Genomic DNA, 20,274 nt, shown 5'->3' with positions numbered 1-20,274 from the left:
ATTTAAGTTAAATAAATATTTTAAACACTAAAATAGCTCAAAATACGTGACAGGTAAAAAATTACGTGCTTACAATCTCTAAACAAGAAATCATAATATAATAATATTAATATATTGTTCACTACATAAAAATTTATTTATTATTAGTTAGAGTATAATATTTATATTACAACTCACACAAGGGCTCGTTTGGTATGAGGGATAAGGAATAATTAATTCCGGGACTAAATTTAAGAAGAGTTTATCCCATGTTTGGTTGGAAGAAAAATACGGTATAATTAATCCCGAGATTAATTATTCTGGAATTGCAGGGGGTTTTTATTCTCATGAAAAGATAGAATAATTAATCTCGGATAATTAATTCTTGGACAATTTCTTTCCAACCAAACGAACCAAACGACCCCTAAGTGTGCAAATATCTCTAGAATAATGCCATGAATAATATTTAAGAAAAAAGGAAAAAGAGAAATGAAGTACGTACGAAACTTGCGCCACGAGGAGCCAGCCCGTTGGGGACATTTGGCAAAAGTAGCCAAAGCCAGGTCACCAAGTTGCTAGCTAATTATCTACACCGCTTTTTGGACTGGACCATCTTATAAAGATAAACTGTGGGACCATATTGTCCCGCCATATATATCCTCCCAACACCATTTCTGTTCTTGCATTAACAGAATACCTAACTGTAAGTTTTCCAAACTACTACTATATCCATATCCATTATGCTTCAATCATATAATTCATATATATAAAAATAAAAATCTAATGAATAAATGTAGACAACGACCTAGCGTGAAAGCTGAAAACTGAGTAGACGTGGTAGCTGTCTTATTTTAAGTCGTTCTTATCAATCAATCCTTCATAATTTCTACTATGCCCCTTTCCCTTCTTAGCTGCTGACGCTCTGCACCAGAATCTAGATAGTCAGAACTCAGAAACAGAAACTTTCCTTTTTCAGGTTAGTATACGTCTCTTCAATCTTAAACATATTTCAAACCCCTTTTAAAGAGTTGATATCATTAAAATAAGATTGAAGTCCAGAATCCAAGATTTTAGGAGATTGTGATTATATGGCTTTGAATTATGTGGATTTAAAACTAGTAAGAAAGGGTTTGGACTACACTCGAAAAAATAGGAACTTGGTTGTTGCTTTGGGAGCTCTTGGTGTCACTGGTTATGGTGCTTATAGAGCTTATTGGTCACCTTCTATGGTTAGAAAAAGGGAGAAAATTTTGAAAATTATAGGTGCTTTTGTTTCTTTAGCCGAGATGGTGTCTGATTCAGCTGATGTAATTGGGATTGTCTCTAAAGATCTAAAGGAGTTCATTGCATCTGACTCTGATCAAATTCCTGGAAGTTTGAAACAGATTTCTAAGATTACTAAGTCAGATGAGTTTTCACAGTCTGTTGTTAATGTCACAAGTGCGTTGACTGTGGGAGTTGTGAAAGGTTACCAGCAAGAAACCGCGAAAAATGGCGTTTCTGGGGTTGCAAATTCTGGTCTATTTGACCATGTTTTGGATAAGCTGTTTTCTGATGCAGGGTCTGGTTTTGCTTCTGTAATTGTTGGGAGCTTCGCCAAGAATTTGGTTCTTGCTTTTTGTTCGGACAAGAAAGGCAATGGTACTGATTGTGAATTTGAATATTCTGTTCCAGGATGGGTTGATGTTCTATGCCAAGATAAGTGCAGAGAACTAATAGGGAATTGTGTACAATTGTTTGTGAGCACTGCTGTTGCTGTTTATCTTGACAGGACAATGAATATCAACACCTACAATGAAATATTTTCTGGGTTGACTAATCCCAAACATGAAGCCAAAATGAGAGATATGTTAGTTGCCATATGTAGTGGTGCCATTGGAACTTTTGTCAAAACTTCTCATCAAGTTTTGACAAGTACTGATATGGATATGGATGGAACCACTTCAAAAATGTATTCTTCTTCTTTGCCACTTAGTTTCAAAGCCAAACAATTTTTGGATGAAGAACAGAACATGTACAGTGGGTGGACAAATAAAGTATCTTATACTTTGGCAGTACCAAAGAATAAGAGGTTTATTCTTGATTTAACTGGGAGGGTGACCTTTGAGAGTGTTAGATCTTTTCTGGAGTTTCTGCTGGAAAAGTTGCGCGCGTATTTGAGAAAAAGCTTAGATGTTGTTCAAGAGGAGGTGAAGTATTTGAGAAGAAGTGTAGATGTTATACAAGAGGAGGTGGTTGATACGAGTGCTGAAGCTTACAGTTATGTGAGTGGGAAGTCCTCTACGGCTGTTAGTGTATGCCTCACTTTGTGTTTGCACATACTTAATGGTCCTTGGATCTTGGTTCCAAATTAAAGTTTTAGTATAGAATCTTGGGAAGGTACTTTTATCTTTTGTAAAACTTCCTATTACATTCTTTCGTAAAGGGAATATTGGTTGGTGTAACTGTACATAGTTGCTCTGTACTTGATTGATTGATTGTATTTTACTAATACAAGTTGTCAAAGTGAATGTAAATTTGTCCATATTTTTTTTCCCGTATCCTGGCTATGGTCTTTTCCTTATCTTCCTTCAGTTAAAGTGATCATGGTTCAGGTAAGAAAAGAAAATTTTAAGATTGCAACCAGTAATCAGAGCATCTTTGCTTTGAGTAAACTGAGGAATTAACTTCTACTTAGCTAATATGAGAGAACCCTCAACCGCTGGACTAGCTTTTTTGCTCGTGCCTCGTGGAGGTATCTGTAAGATTATAATCTGATTAAACATCTGCACTGCCCGTTGTCGAGTCTCGTCTCTTCTCAAATCAGGCCAACAATTGAAGTTCTTAATAACTATAGCCAGGTGTTCCTATATATAGCAAGTGCTAAAAAGTTGAAAGGGAAAAGGAAATTAAAGAATAGCTTGTGACTAATGGCATGTGCCAATGTGCCATAACAAGATAATTGGCAGCAAAGAATCATATGAGCTCATGAATTTCTTTCATTAGTACGAGAAACAAGAAGCGCTCAAGAGTTGATACCTTTCTTTTAGACCTACAGGTTTATCATTGGACCAAAAAAGGGCAATCCGGTGCACTAAGCTCCGCGGGGTCCAGGGACCAAACCAACAAATTAGGCTGCAAAAATACAGGTACCCTTAAGAAGGCCTCATTTAACCAAAATATTTATGAATGAGATATCCGTATTAAGAAAACTCCTCTATTCGTGGCATTGCTAAGGATTTATAAATTTGACATACATTTCAACATTCAGATATCAGTTCCACTGTAAGTTCACGCGTTCAGCACGTGTTGTATAGTTCAATATATTTCATTCCATTCCCAATAGAGATCAGACTGATCATGGGCCAAACCTGTGCATAACAGAATAAACTCCGTGACCAAAAATGAGACGCACCCTTGTGCCATCCTTCAAAATTAAAAATGAATACATATGCTTCATGCTATTACATTCAGTCATTACCATGCTTTCTAAGATGATCAATTTTGGTTCTCCATACAAATACTTTAAGAGGATGACTTTCAAGTTTCAGGCTGCACTAGTCAGATGCAGTAAGCAGAGAAGAGGAAGAAAATAAAAGAAAGGTAAAGCAACATAGGGACAAATTTATCCAAATTGTCATGTAATATATCTCCTAAGCTGTACTGCTCCAATGGTTGTTTTTGCGTATATATTTCAACAAGAAAAGAAGTGGATGAGTTTGATGGGTAGTCTCATAGAAGCAACTGAGGGGTGAAATTTCCAAAGCTTGGTGTCATAAACTATTTGGATGAGGATGTGGATGCACAAAGCATTTCTAAAGATCAACTGCCAACAGAAAAATACAACGGTATTCAGCTCAGATGGGCGTCCCATCGAACACTATGAGGTGCTTCCGTCGTTTTCTTTTGCTGCTGGTTCTTCCTGATGTTTCTTCTTCCAGTATTCATCAAGTGGTTGTGCAAATATAGCTTTCCCAGATACAACTCCAATTCTACAGATTGGCCAAGTAAAAGATCAGGCTAATGGAAGTAAAAACATAATTCAAGTAAAAGGTGCTACATTATTCGCTCTAGTCTAGAGGACATAAGTTGTAACTTCTGAGCTCCAAGGAATAAACTTCACAATGCAGATGCCAAAGCCATATCAGCAACTGCTCTGTTCAAGAAAGGGATAAAGCTGCAACACTGGAAGAATACACTATATTTAATCTCCCATAATTGTTACCTCTATTATGAACAACTTACTCCAGAAATTTTACTTAGGTTCGAACAAAGTCATCGCATACACATTCTCATTAATCTGCTTAGCATTTTTTTGAGGGGATAATCGTGGCTTACAAAAACCCAGCTGAGAAAAGGGCAGAGTTCATCAAAAGGTAAAGATTCAAGAAAAGGCAGGCTACCAATACTTTCAAGAGATTAGAATGTCAAAAGTACCAGTAGAAGTATCATTACAGCAAACAAGGAAGAAGAGGAATAGAAAGGCATATTATGCAGCAGTTATTTGCTAGTGCTACAAGGGAGTACTAACAAATTCACTGTTAAGTATCTTGAAGGCTAAAAGAGGCAGCAATAACTCTTAAGAAACACAAGACATCCTTATCTCTAGCAAGGCCCCTCAAAATCAAAATGTTGTCAAAGAAAAGAGGAAAATGAAACACGAAGTTTGACAAATTTAATGATATCCATTCAGGTTGAGTATATAAGTTATTAATGTTCATTGAAGGTTCAACGGATAAGAGCTAAATACTACTGCGGTTATGCACTTACATCTGGTGTCTACGCAAAAAAAATATTTCAACTCTTCTCTTGGACAAAAAAGGAATCCATCCGCATTTATATGCTTGACCTGAATCTAAGTTAGTAAAACGCTGTGCCCAGCTAAGCAACCCGAACACACACTCAGAGGCATAACCCCATCCAAAAAGATGTTGAAAACAACACCTATTTTTTATCTTTAATTAGATGGAAAAATGCTCCTTTACTTATCTCTGAGTATAAGACGTAGATGCACAGTGCAGTACTATGGATGCCGGCAGCTTCAACCTGTTAAGGGCAATGGCAGAGCTCTATTAATGATTCTTTTATTTTTCTTTGATAAACTTCTTCTCTGTATCTAACTTGTCAATATGTCAAAATGCACATTAGTAAATACACCACAGATGCAAAAATGCATACTTGGCAACCATACACCAAATATATCAAAAATCACATTGTCACATTGTCTGACAGCCATAGCAGCAGAAACTTGTCAAAAGGTACATATACCAGAAGCTAGGAAGACAAAGGGGTAAAAGTGAGAAGGAAAGCAGGTTTTTCTTTTACTTCTCTTCTTTTTCTCTCAATATCTTTTGGCGGGGAGCTTTAGAGGATGTTCTCCAATTCACTTTCAGCCATTGGTCAAGGAATTCATTGATCCAGTGATCGAGGTCCAGCTGTGAATAAGGAAGGAGAAACCACATCTAGTGGATTGTCTCATACTCCTTATTGTCGATCCCCAAAAATGCATAGATATTTTATTGAGGTTTTAAGCTTAATTTTAGTTGCTCTAAAGGATAGATTGCGGGCACCTATCATGTTGATGTCTTCAGCTTTCCGGAAGTCCAGAATTTTGTCTAGGCAGGTGAAGCAAGCTAAGCACAGACTTAGATTGTTGGAGGAACAAGAGGAATCGCAAATATCAAGGGAAAGCGAACAGCACATTAGATTTAGGACAGGCCAAGAGTGGCCTCTACAAGACACTACTTTGAGACTTGAACCTATACCACACCTGAAGCTATCAATAAATAACAGAACACTAACAACTGAACAACCAACAATAGAAATTCTTTATCCTTTTAATCATTAGATGAAGGGAAATCTCTTTATATCTTGCGCATTGATGAAAACATTAGTATGACATTTCTTCGAGCACGTTATCTTCACTAGATGATCATGAAAAAATGGAACTTCCGGTTTATGGGCTTTATCTGGTTTTGCCTCTTTGATGTTCTGGGCAGGGGAAGAGGGTAGTTTCATTTAGACATTTCTTCAAACACCTTTGCTCCAATTCATGATTTAAGAAAACCCAGAACACCAAATATAATGGGCTTTTTTTGTGATTTTCCTCTTGGTTGTTTGAAGAGCGGTACGGAGCAATATCCTTGACGGAATATGAATCCATACTGATGCATATCATCTGTTAATCTTAAGCAAAACTTGTATGGAGGAAGGGTAATAAAAACTTACATTACAGCGCCAATTACCAGCGGAAACGACAAAAATCTTCTCCTTCCGAACATGTTCGCTGTACTTCTCTCAGTTCAGTAATTTCCGTCTTGAAGCAAAGAGATCGGAGCTATCAGCTATCTGCTGCGAGCTAATGTTTTGGTCAATTACATTCACGTCTCTATTCCTTCAGAAATTCTAGAAATTCCCTTCAACTTTTGGAAATGACCTTCAACTGCTATTTGATTTAGAGATTGTTTGGATAATATAAGTTGGTGAGTCACTCCCAATATTTTACTTTTATCTTGACCAAAATATTTATTACTCTAATTTATCTCTAACATTTTTGTAATTCATAAGACACATTTCTCGAAACAAAAACCTTATACATTGTTCCTCATTCTCCTTGTAAAAATACTTTTAATTTATAATTATTATAAATAATTTTAAGGGTATTTTAGCCTTTTTAATATAAAATACTTATTATTATTATTTTTTTAACCAAAAGCATTAACTACTGATTATCAGCTTCAATACTATAAAATTAGTTTACTCAAAATTACTTTTCAACATTTAATACTTATCAGCTACTCTCAATCAACTAGCTCAAATGTGCTATTTCTGAAGTGTTGGTAAAACATTTACCTACAATTAGCTTTTAAGTAACATGTTTGTACAAATATGTTTTTACACAATTCATGAAAAGTTTAAAGTGGAAATTAGGAACACCGCCAATAATACTAGTACCTTTGTAATCCAATTTGTTAGATAACGGTCCTACAATGGAACAATGTCATGTTGGTGGATTGTTAATGGTGAACTTATGGATTATTACATGCTATTTTGGAATATTTAATTGCAAATATTCCAAAGATATTAGTAATTAGTAACACAATGAACAATTAGATATGGATCCATATGCAATGAATACAATGAATTTTAATACATGATTATTCCCTATGAATAATAGTACTTGAATAAGTTATATATGAATTTATGATATCATAGTCAAGAATTATCTTAACCTCTTACTGGTATTATTGCACATAAAATTTTAATTTAATTTCTATCTTGCATAAAATAATATATAAATTGTCGTGTAAGTTATACAATTGTTAAGCAGAGTGTTATTACAAAAACCAAATGTTGTACCAGAATTTCAATTAATGCATACACAGTTTTATATCCTAAGCTAAACGTGATATTATACTGATGCAAAGTTTTATGCTGAAACTATTTGTTCTTATAATTATGCCAAATTGGTGTAATTGTCTGCGCTTCGCGTGGTCATCAAAAGAATCAAAAAATGACTGATGTCATAATTATTAGTAAAAAAATCTATCTTTACTGACCAGAAAAATTTTAAAGGTGACTACCATTTTTTTGGATTCTTTTAAATTCTTATTTAATTTCTTATTTTGTCAGAGATAATATATGAAATTATAATCCAGGTTAAATATAAAAGTTGAAACAACTCATTTATAAATCAAGAAAGTAACTTAAATAACCACATGCACAAAAAAATATCCGACAAAGGTATATATTTTACACATAATTAACTTATAATATACATATTAGCGAAGAGCTATAAGTTAAGTGCCCATCTGACTTAGTACCCTTTGAGAATAAAAACGTAAAAAATAATGAAAAAGAGAAAAGATAGGTACTGCAAAATATTGGGGAGATAAACATGAGATGCCTTTAGCGTTTCTTCATTCTTCTTCTTCTTCTTCTAAGGTCTTCTCTTTCAGAATTATATTTTAAAGCAAGCTTGACATTTTTATTTTCTGTCAAATAACTAAAAAAAAAACTAAAAAGGAAAGAAAACAAAATAAAAAATCAATTATAATGTATCATGTCATTGATGGTATTAAATTTCCTAGATTTCTACTAATTTCTTTTGTTTATCTCTACGCTGTTTTTTCCTGCAATTTCAGTCCCAGCAACTAAAAACCCATAATTTTATATCTAAAATCACAAATATTCAACTACCCATATTCTTCTTTACCCCATATTCTACTATTATGGCTCTTCATCTAAAATGACGAATTAACTACGCATTTCATACGGCAAATTGCTGAAAAGAATCTGTCAATAGATGTAGTTAATAGTTTTTGTGCCATTATAATATGTATATAAAACGTGTTTCATTTACAATGTGTGTGTAAGGGACTGAGATGAGAAGAGTTGAATCAACAATAAATGACTTTTTTGTTACTGGTAATTTTAAGAATACGATTATTATGAATAAGAAAAACATCACATCTCTTAGCTAGGAGGAAAGTTTACCTTAAAGTGCCTCCTTTTTTTCTTTTTCGTTTCAGAGCCTAGTTTCTACCTTCTAGTGCACTATAATATCTCACAATTTAAGTGAGGAAATAATGGTCAATAGCCACAAAAAAAAAAAAGAAGAGCAAAATGGGCCGTAGCCCTAAAAGAAGAAAGGAGCATCAAACTTAAGCAAATCAAAGGGGCCTTGGAAAGGAAAAACGCAGCATTGGAGCTTCTGTTTCATTGGAGCTTCTGCCAAAACAGAAGCTATAGCAAAATTTTGGAGCAAACAAAAAGAAAAAGAGAGGGAAAAAAAATCCTTTGTCTGCAGCAACGTTGAGCAGCAATAAAAGAAATTTGAATCAAGGTGAAATCTTCAGCAATTAGATTCTTTTAAAAAGAGTAATACAAAAGACATGGTCACTTGAATCAACAAAGAACAGAGCCAACGCAGAGAAGAAAATATAGGAAAAGAACGAAAATGGGAAGAAGAGAATGAAGAACTCAAGTTAATCCTTTTAGACTCCAGACTTACTGGTTTCTGTATGTCACGGGAAAATTAGGTATTGAATTTTTGATGGATTGAGATGAGATTACTAATTTTTAAAAAAAAAACTAGAAAAAAATAATAAGAGAACTCATGGAATTTTTCATGAACCGAATGAATGAATAATGTGAATGTTCTTTAATTAGAAGATTATGGTTTTGTTCGAGTTACCCATATCATGGGTAAATATAATTTGATGAACTGAGAGTAAAATATGAAATTTCGAGGGTTGGGTATTTAAAATTAGTTATGAATTAGCCTAAGTAGGAAAATTAATACGAGATCGATATAATGTGATTATAGATTGATTGAAGGAAGCCATACAGATTGCTTGAGTGACGAGTTTGATGTTTCGACATGAATACAGTGAGTAGTAATCTTACCGCAATTTATGTTTTTATAACCTGCATGGTTTATACATTATTTTGAAATTAAAATGTGTTACCAAATATTTAAAATTGCATGTGGGACAAGTCCTTTACTTGATATGGTACTGAATAGTTTACTTGAGATGTTTACAGTTATTTAAAATGTTCTCACTGTTACTAGACATATTTTACTGTTACTTGAGATATGATTGCCGCTACTGAAACTGGATTACATGATCTGATAAGAATTGAAATGCCCTGTACTATTTTAAAAATGCTTTCATGTGAATATTTACTGTTTATAAAGAAAAGTATAAATGAGAGGAGACTTTGAAGGATCTCGTAGCTAATGGCGGGTTCGTTAGACCTGGTGCACCTTGTATTTACAGATTACCGATTACAGTTATAGCCCTCGCTAGTGGGAAGGTAGAACTAGCATACAGTTATAGTTTTCCCTCGAGTAGGGACCTACAGTTATATTTGACTCCTTTTACGAAGGGGTCCACACAGTGATACAGATTACATGATCATTTCTTGAAAACCTCCCAAACATAAGGAATTGATATGACACAATGCTTACCGAGTTTATTACCGAATTGTTAAATTAATTTCTGTTATAGAAAACACATGATGAGACTAATTATTCTTACCGTTTTGAAAGGGCATTTTATTTTTATGATAATTTCTGAATTTTATTATACAAGCATGTATTTCTGACTTGTCCCCAATCAAAAACGGTTGTGGTTAAGTGTTATTACTCACTGAGCTAGCGAATCACTCCCCGCTATTTTTTATATAAAGACAACAGCTGACGCGAGCAAGAATTTCGTTAATTAGAGTACACGAGTTGATAGTTCCTGGTGAGCCCCACACTTGTTCGCGTGGGCGAAGAGTTTATTTATTGTTACTGTCTTTTCTTTTGAACTCTTAGAGTCACTCCATAGTCATTTTTATTAGTGTCATGAGTATTCATTTGTTATGTTGAACTAGTTACTAGTATTGCACTTTCTTTCCGTATTTTTGAGATAGGCTTAGTATTGTTTTATTGATAAGGTTGGTAATATTGGTGAAAAATCATTTTCGGTTAGTTCATGAAGATTGTGGTTGATTTAGGTGAATATTGGTTGGTTGTTAATTGTTTATAAGACAGAAAAATTTTTGGATAGTCCGAAAAGAGGGAAAAATCTGTCCGATTTTCTGTAAAATATCGATGAGGCTTACTTGGGAGCACTTGCTCCTAAGAGCCGGTCATGATCCTAAATTGGGTCGTGACAAAGTTGATATCAGAGCTTTAGGTTATTCCTATGACTAGTGGAGCATACGTCGGTAGTAGAATCTCAATTATGGTTATGTAGCCGGCCATTCTCATAATCGTGATTCTGCGAGGATGTGATAGGATGTATCTTGTCTTTTTCTTATTCCTTCGTACGTATGTGGCGATTAGGATCAAATAAGTGAGTCTGTCACTGTTTATCTTATTCTTGTATGACTCGGACCAATCGCTAGATAAAAATAAAAAATAAAATAAAAACTAGCTAGAGGTTCAAGGACATCAAATGATGCCACTAGACAAGCAACTATGTCCTAGCAGAGGGAAGCGAGTGAAGTAGAAGATAAGTCCAATGAAAGGTTCGTTTTGCCACAATGAGGGCTTTCATATTGCTAAAATGTGTAATATAGTCTATTCATGAAATTAATACTAGTCTACCACTATAGCAATAAGGGATTGTTATCACAAAGCTACTTAAATACAAGCAAAGTGAAATTGAGATCTTGATATAATTGATAGACAAGAGAAGATTGGGCATGAAAATATCTCTCTAGACAAGCACCTAGATTGACTAACATTGTCGGGAACATAAATGATAGTTTGGAGGATCCTCAGAGGTTTTTCATGGAATACTTAAGGCATTGTGAACTCTAGGTATTCCAGTGGGAGGTCCGTGAAGCTAGAACCTTACAAACTAGAGAACATGTCTAGTAAATACATAGCATAATATCGTACTATTAAGAATACAGATAGGTGAACATAACTGACTTGGGAACGAGTTCACTAAACTAATTATGAACCACTTCCTTCTTGATAGTTTCTAATATGAACTTGCCTGCAAGATAGTTTAAGAATTGATTTAGACGATGGATGTACCGACATAAAGTACCTCACTTTCTCAACTGTATATATAAGTAACATACTAAGTTTAGAGGCTTGCTGAAAGATTGGTTAACCGTTTAAACAAGGCAATAAGTACACATACGAAAACTTTGATCTATTCTGTGGCAGTTGAGCTTACCAGAAAGATTGAAAACCTGGACATGATAGGCGCGCAACCAAGAATTCACGTAAGAGGATCGAGATTAGAAAATCTTTCAGTATGGATTTTAATATGGGTCGAAGATTTAAAAAAAATAAAAGATCAAGAATACATTGAAATTTTGAGCGTTCCTTTTCGGGTTGACACTTTTTGTGAAAAATCTACAGTAGTTAAATATATGTAAAAAATCTTGTTACATTTGAGTTTATAGAAGGAATATCCTAGCTACATATTGTACTTGATATGGTATGCTTTGACGTGTCGATGGGTGTGAATTATCTATTTTATTATCACACTACCTTTGATTTCCATGTAAAGGTAGATTGATTGAGATACCCAATGAAATCAGTTTTGTACTAAAAAGAATCATTTACTAGTAATGGGCAAAGTTATATCATTTGTCAACGTTTAATAATTATTGAACCAAGGTGGTAAGGGTCTCATAATTATGGTCAATACAAGAGATGAGACATTTAGCTTGGAAAAGGTACCAGTTGTAAGAGAATTTTCACGAGGATTACTAGGACTACCTCCGATAAGAGAAATAGACTTCGGCCTTGATTTGACATATGACATGCAAACTATATCATACGGCACCAACAGAGTTGAGAGGGCTAAGTGAACAATTGCAAAACCTATTGGATACGAGTTTTATCATACCAAGTGTTTCACCAATATTGTTGGAAAAGAAAAGGAAAGAGGGGGAAATAGGTCCGTAAGAATGTAAATCGACTACATACAATTGAATAAGATGACGATACACAATATGTGTCCATTGTCTCGTATAGAAACTTGTTTGATTAGTTACAAAGAGCTGCCCACTTTTAAAAGATTGATCACTAGTGTAGTTATCATCAGCTTAAAATAATAAAGGAAGATATTTTAATATCAGCCTATAGAACTCAGTACATATATTATGAGTTACTTGTAATGTCTTTTAAACTGGCCAATGCTCCAGCCGCTTTCATAGATATAATGAATATGATGTTCGAGTTATTTTTAGGAAAAAAAGGGATAATAGTTTTTATTTATAATATTTTAGGTATATTCTCATAAACAGAAAGAACACAAGTATCACTTAAAAAAATGTGTTATAGATGCTGACAGAAAAAATTAGCTTTTTGCCAAGTTCCTGAAGAATGAATTTTAGCTAGATTCAAATTAGCCATATTGTAACTAAGGATATGATTATGGTATTCTAAGAAGATATAAACAGTTCAGAAATAGCAAAGATCAACTATTCCTACAGAGATTTACAGCTACTTGTGTGGCGGACCACTACTGGTATTTGGTATAGGATTTTTCTAAAATAGCAACGCCGCTAACCTTGTTAACACCAAAAAAAAAAATTACAAAGTTTCAGTTGACCAAGGAATGTGAGCAGAGCTTCACAAACTCAAAACATGTTTAACAACCATACTAGTATTAGCGTTACCATCAGGTTATGGAGGACTCATAATATTCGGTGATGCTTCGAGGGTGGATTAGGATATGTTCTCGCTTCTCACGCATATGGTCGCGTTATAGCTTATGCTTTGGGATAGTTCAAGAAGCACGGGCTAAACTATCTTGCTCATGAATTGGAGTTGGTTGCAATGGTTTTAGATTTGAAGGAATTACTTATACTGCAAAACTTGTGAGATTTATACTGACCACAAGAGCTTAAAGAATATTTTTCAGCACAAGCATCTAAATCTTCGACAATTTTGGTAGATGAAACTACCCAATGACTATGATTGTTTTATTTGGTATCGTTACGGAAAGATCAATATGATGGCTGATGCATTGAGCAGAAAAATCTATGAGCAATTTGGCACATATAGTTTTGTCAAAAAGACCTTTGGCTTAAAATATGTAGAGACTAAATGGTACTTGTATCAAGTTTAGTATGGAGAATTAAGAGACACTGTTGGCTTGTGATAAAGCCAAGTCTTCACTAGTAGAGCACATAAAGTTCACTCAATATAAAGATGAGCGATTATGTAAATATCGTGATGAGATCCTAGCTAGTAAAAGCAAGAATATGACTATTGATAGTGATTGTTTTCGTCGATTAAGTAGCAGGTTATGTGTACCAAATATAGATGGATTACGACAAGTTATTCTTGAGGAGCTTACAACTCTAGATACACTGTACATTTAGAGTCCAATAAGATGTACCATAACTAGAAAAAAAATTATATTTGGGATAAAAGAAAGGGGAAAGATTTTTTTTTCTTGTTTCTAACTATTTGACTTGCTTGCATGTCAAGGCAAGCATTTGCGACTTGCAGGACCACTACAACAACTCGAGTTCCAAAGTGAAAATGAAATAGAATTTAGTGAATTTTGTGACAGACACCTCAAACAATTAGAGGTTATGATTATATCTGGGAAATTATAAAGTGACTTTTATAGTAGGCACGCTTCTTGCTAGTTAAAACTTCTTACAATGAGGTGAAATATGCATAGATACATGAATGGAAAATTGTCCGAGTCCATGGTTTCTATTATTCATCATTCCTTATATAGAATCAAAATTTACCGCACGCTTTTGAAAATCTTTCCAAGAAGCATTGCGTATACGAGGAGATTTTTGTAATACATTTCATCCGCTGGCAGTTGGATAATCCGAGCGTACCATATAGATCTTGAAGAATACATTGAGATCTTGCATTCTTTATTTTTGAGATAGTTGAGATGCTTATCTACATTGTTCTAACTGAGTTTGCTTATAATAATATCTTGTAGTTAAGCATCCAGATGGATCTATATAAAGCCTTGTATGTTGGGCGGTGTCATTGTCTTATCGGTGGATTTTTAACTCGGTGATACTAAGTTATTAGGACAATACTTAGAAAAAGAAATGTTAGGACTAGACTTGGTGTAAGAAGTGGTTGATAAGTCCATTTGATTCAGACAGAGATTGTTCACATCACAAAGCAGATGAAAGTCTTGTGTAGATAAGAGAAAAAAAATAGACTTGGTATTTTACAGTTGGAGATCGAGATTTTCTACGAGTCTCTCCCGTGAAAGACGAGATGCGATTTAAAAAAAGAGGTAAGTTGAGCCTAAGATCTATAGGGGTGTCTCGGATACTTGACCGAGTAGAAGCTATGGCATACCATTTGGCGCTTTCTCCTGAGTTATCTTTTATTTATCCAGTGTCTTTTGTCTCGATACTAAGAAAGTTTATATTAAACTCCTCTCATGTACTTGAAGCACTGAACTAAACTGCTTGATGAGAAGTTGTCTTACAAGAAGGAGCCAGCGACTATTGCCGATAGGCAAGTAAGAAAGTTACGATTAAAAGAAATTTTATTCGTGAAGGTCATATGGAGAAATCATATTGTTGAAGAAGTTATTTGGTAAGTAAAAGATGGTATACAAGTAAAGTATCCCCACTTATTTCAATCTATAGGTATGCACTTGATTTAAATTCGGGGGCCGAATTTCATAAGGTGGGGAGATTGTAATATCTCACAATTTAAGTGAGGACATAATGGTCAATAGCCAAAAAAAAAAAAGAGAAGAGCAAAATGGGCCGTAGCCCTAAAAGAAGAAAGGAGCATCAAACTTAAGCAAATCAAAGGGGCTAGCAAATTTTTGGAGCAAACAAAAAGATAAAGAGAGGGGAAAAAATAATCCTTTGCCTGCATCAATGTTGAGTAGCAATAAAAGAAATTTGAATCAAGGTGAAATCCTCAGCAATTAGATTCTTTTAAAAGGAGAAATATAAAAGACATGGTCACTTGAATCAACAAAGAACAGATCCAACGTAGAGAAGAATATAAAGGAAAAGAACAAGAATGGGAAGAAGAGAATGAAGAACTCAAGGTAATCCTTTTAGACTCTAGACTTACTGGTTTCTGTATGTCATGGGAAAATTAGGTATTGAATTTTTGATGGATTGAGATGAGATTACTAACATAAAAAAAAATTAGAAAAAAATAATAAGAGAACTCATGGAACTTTTTATGAACCGAATGAATGAATAATGTGAATGTTCTTTAATTAGAAGATTATGGATATGTTCGAGTTACTCATAGCATGGGTAAATATAAGTTGATAAACTGAGAGTAAAACATGAAATTTTGAGGGTTGGGTATTTAAAATTAGTTATGAGTTAGCCTAAGCAGGGAAATTAACACGAGATCGATATAATGTGATTATAGATTGATGAAGGAAGCCATACAGATTGCTCGAGTGACGAGTTTGATGTTTCGACACGAGTACTGTGAGTAGTAATCTTACCGCAATTTGTGCTTTCATAACCTGTATGGTTTATACATTATTTTGAAATTAAAATGTGTTACCAAATATTTGAAATTGCATGTGGGACAAGTCCTTTACTTGATATGGTACTGAATAGTTTACTTGAGATGTTTACAGTTATTTAAAATATTCTCACTGTTACTAGACATATTTTAATGTTACTTGAGATATAATTGTCGCTATTGAAACTGGATTACATGATTTGATAAGAATTGAAATGCCTTGTACTATTTTGAAAATGCTTTCATGTGAATATTTACTGTTTATAAAAAAAAAGTATAAATGGGGGGAGACTTTGAAGGATCTCGTAGCTAACGGCGGGTTCGTTAGACCTGGTATACCTTGTATATACAGATTACCGATTACAGCTATAGCTCGCGCTAGTGGGAAGGTAGAACTAGCATACAGTTATAGTTTTCCCTCGAGTAGGGACCTACAGTTATATTTGACTCCTTTTACGAAGGAGTCCACACAGTGATACAGATTACATGATCCTTTCTTGAAAACCTCCCAAACATAAGGAATTGGTATGACACAATGCTTACCGAGTTTATTACCGAATTGTTAAATTAATTTATGTTGCAGGAAATATATGATGAGACTGATTATTCTTACTGTTTTGAAAGGGCATTTTGTTTTTATGATAATTTTTGAATTTTATTATATAAGCATGTATTTCTGACTTGTCCCCAATCAAAAACGGTTGTGGTTAAGTGTTATTACTCACTGAGCTAGTGACTCACTCCCTGCTATTTTTTTTTATACAGGGATAACAGTTGACGCGAGTAAGAATTTCATTAATTAGAGTACACGAGTTGATAGTTCCTGGTGAGCCCCGCACTTGTTCGCGTGGGCGAAAAGTTTATTTATTGTTACTGTCTTTTCTTTTGAACTCTTAGAGTCGCTCCATAGTCATTTTTATTAGTGTCATGAGTATTCATTTGTTATGTTGGACTAGTTACTAGTATTGCACTTTCTTTCCGTATTTTTGAGGTGGGCTTAGTATTATTTTATTGATAAGGTTGGTAGTGTTAGTGAAAAATCATTTTCGGTTAGTTCATGAAGATTGTGGTTGATTTAAGTGAATATTGGTTGGTTGTTAATTATTTATAAAATAGGAAAACTTTTGGATAGTTCTAAAAGAGGAGAAACTTTGTCCGATTTTCTGTAAAATATCGATAAGGCTTACTTGGAAGCACTTGTTCCTAAGCGCCGGTCATGATCCTAAATTGGGTCGTAACATGCACGTACCATTTTTGAGGTATTGCACTCAGTCTCAAGATTTTGTTGAGATTAAGAAAATCTTTCATGGAGATATTAACAGAAAAACATTTTCAAAAAATTTATGAATGAAACCACATAATGATCATTTTGGAGTATTGGAACACACCCCATGCAGAGTGACTCAACCGTTTTTTGCCTAGACACTGTGGGACCAGTCCCAATTAAAATAATTAAAAAATAAAAATAAAAAGAACAACAAGTTGCAATAGCAACTTGTTTGCAATAACGGTTGAAACAAAAAACTTGCAAAGTTGCAAGTTGCAACAAGATCAAAACCAAAGCAAGTCTGGACGATGCAATTTGCCAAGATTCAAACATTTTGATTGGCTGAAAGTTTGGTAAATTTTACTATAAATAGCAGGATTCTTTCCTCATTTTATGTACACCAAATCGAGAGAAACAACTAAGAGTTAGAGAGAATAATCCACAGATTGTAGTCTGTGAGATAAATATTGAGTGGGAGTAATATTGTAGTGAGCTGTTTAAAAGAAAGAGTGTTTATTTCTTTCGAAATTGTAGTAATCTCTTTACACTACCAAGTTGTAATATTATAGTGGTATTATATTGTTCCAGTCGGATATTGTATTTTACCATGTTAAAAGATTTGGTGTCGTTGTTACTCTCTTGTGCTACTGTTATTTACCGTGGGTATTATTCCTGGGCGGGATATTATTTTCTCCCAACAACGTGGTATCAGAGCCATGGCGAGTAATGGTCTGTTGTCTTTTCAGTACCCCCTTCTCACAAAAGATAATTATGAGAAATGGTGTCTACGTATGAAAGCCATTTTTGTCTCTCAGGATGTGTGGGAAATCGTAGACAGAGGGTATGCCAAAACCTGATAATGAGGAAGCTCTTCCTCAAAATGAAAAAGAGATCTTGGTAAAGACGAGGAATAAAGATCAACAAGCCCTCATGCTCATCCACCATTGTTTGGATGATGCCATGTTTGAGAAGGTGGCAGATGCTACCACCTCAAAGAAAACTTGGGAAATTTTATAAAATTCTCTCCAATGAGTTGACAAGGTGAGGAAGGTAAAACTTTAAATTCTAAGGGCTGATTTTGAAGTTTTAAAAATGAAAGAATCCGAATGCATTTCGGATTATTGTTCAAAAGTGAAAGATGCTGTAAATCAATTGAGAAGATACGGAGAGGACATAGAAAATGTCCGTATGGTAGAAAAGATCATTCGCACTTGAATACCTAAATTTGATTTTGTGTTGTGTGCTATTGAGGATTCTAAAGATTTACTCTATTATGGTAGAGTAATTGGAGGGTTCTTTACATGCCCATGAAGAAAAAAATCAAGAGGAGACAAGAAGTACCAATGGAGCAACTTCTTAAAACTTAGGCATTCTTTAAGGATTATGGAGGTAAAAAGAGCTATCAAGGGAATGGATGAGGACGAGGCCGTGGCGGTCATAGAAGAGGAAGAAGTAATGGTAACAACTTCAACAATAAAGTTAAAATCCACCAAACATTCAGATGTCGTGGCCGTGGACAAAGAGGAGGAAGAGGACGTGGCTACTACCAAGAAAATAATGGACAAAGGTATGACAAATCAAAAATTGAGTGTTATAATTGTCATAAATTTGGCCATTACTCTTGGGAATGTCGTAGCAATGTTGAAAAAAAATCTAACCTTGTTGACGACAAGAAAGAAAAAGATGAGTCAACGTTGTTGCTGGCACTCAAGGAAGAGGACATGGATGATTGTAGCTCGTGGTATTTGGACAATAGAGCAAGCAATCATATATGTGGATGCAAAGAGAAATTTGTGGAGATCAATAAAACGGTGAGAGGTAATGTGTTCTTTGGAGATACCTCAAAGATTCAAATCGAAGGGATATGTACGATTTTGATCTCCTGTAAAAATGGTGACCACAAGTTAATTCAAGATGTTTATTATGTTCCAAAATTAAAAAGTAATATTTTGAGTTTGGGCCAACTTCTTGAAAAGGAATATGATATCCACATGAAAAGTGTATATCTTTGGTTTAGAGATTCAAGTGGAATTCTAATTGCTAAAGTGAATATGGCAAAGAATAGATTATTTTCTCTAAATATTAAGACAATTGATGCAAAGTGTTTGAAGGCTAATGAGCAAGATGAATCATGGTGTTGGCACATGCGATTTGGGCACTTAAATTTTGAAGCACTCAAATTAACGGGAGAAAAGAACATGGTGCATAGGATACCATCAATCAACCATCCCAATCAATTGTGTGAAGGTTGCCTTCTTGGAAAATATGCAAGGAGGAGTAAAACCTTCAATTTTGAATTTCAAATTAATTGGTTAATCATATTCACGGTTTAATTTTAAATTTGAAATTAATTGGTTAATTTTAAATTTGAAATTAATTGGTTAATTATTTTGCTTTTTTGTTTTGTCTAATGAACTTGATGTTAACATAAAAATCAAGGTGGATCAGTGGAGAACATAGCTTAGATTTACATAAACTGTAATTTCAAAATTATATAATTTTTTTGTATTACGTTACGAATTTCCCTTAATAAAATTGCATACCATCATTTAAGTAGTATTATTGTGGAGGGTATAGGTTGCGAGAATAATGTTATTTATGTTTTTCCTATAATTTCATGTAAAGATAAAAAATGCTTATCTGAATCACTAAACCAGCCACTGCTATAATACGATTATTGATGTTTTGTTCTTTATCAAATTGTTACCTATATTTTTGTTGTGATTCCATATCTAAGTTTTGAACTTTTCGGCAATATCTTCAAAGAATTAATCTGGTAAGTTCTCATCTTTATAAATCTTCATTTCAATGTGGGTCATACTATGCGAAGAAGATTATAGCATGTCCATAATATAAATTTTTATAGGCTACAAATTTATGGAACTTATTAGTTCCTATCTCCCATCAGAATTCTCTATATGTAAGGATGTAAAATTTGACAACTTTGTACTATTTCCCCTTTAGTTTCTGCAAATAATTTTTCTATATGTAATTTTTATGTCATATATCTATAGTTTCTAGAAAAAGGTATTTCAATGATCAAATAGAATATAATAAAGTATAGCGAGCACCTTATATAAAAGAAATA

The 20,274-nt window shown here is 34.1% G+C and overlaps 1 protein-coding gene and 1 long non-coding RNA gene across 2 annotated transcripts; one reads left to right on the top strand and one right to left on the bottom strand.

Moving 5' to 3' along the window:
* The first annotated feature begins 1,067 nt into the window (after positions 1-1,067).
* LOC104119534 (protein PHLOEM PROTEIN 2-LIKE A10-like) lies at positions 1,068-2,333 on the top strand. The gene has a single exon (XM_009631056.2). The coding sequence runs from the start codon at positions 1,068-1,070 to the stop codon at positions 2,331-2,333; it is 1,266 nt and encodes a 421-aa protein (XP_009629351.1).
* A 1,020-nt stretch (positions 2,334-3,353) lies between these two features.
* Positions 3,354-6,508, bottom strand: LOC104119533 (uncharacterized). The gene is made up of 2 exons (XR_691477.4): positions 6,187-6,508; positions 3,354-3,950 (listed from the first exon to the last, which is right to left on the bottom strand). It is a non-coding gene; the product is annotated as an uncharacterized lncRNA (long non-coding RNA).
* Positions 6,509-20,274: the final 13,766 nt, after the last annotated feature.

This window comes from Nicotiana tomentosiformis, chromosome 2, assembly GCF_000390325.3.
Source record: "Nicotiana tomentosiformis chromosome 2, ASM39032v3, whole genome shotgun sequence".
Classification (NCBI taxonomy): Eukaryota; Viridiplantae; Streptophyta; class Magnoliopsida; order Solanales; family Solanaceae; genus Nicotiana; species Nicotiana tomentosiformis.
This window is presented reverse-complemented; position numbering and strand designations above follow the sequence as displayed.

Excerpts from the sequence above, each read along its gene's own strand:
- LOC104119534 (XM_009631056.2), top strand. The coding sequence starts at position 1,068 with ATGGCTTTGAATTATGTGGATTTAAAACTAGTAAGAAAGGGTTTGGAC.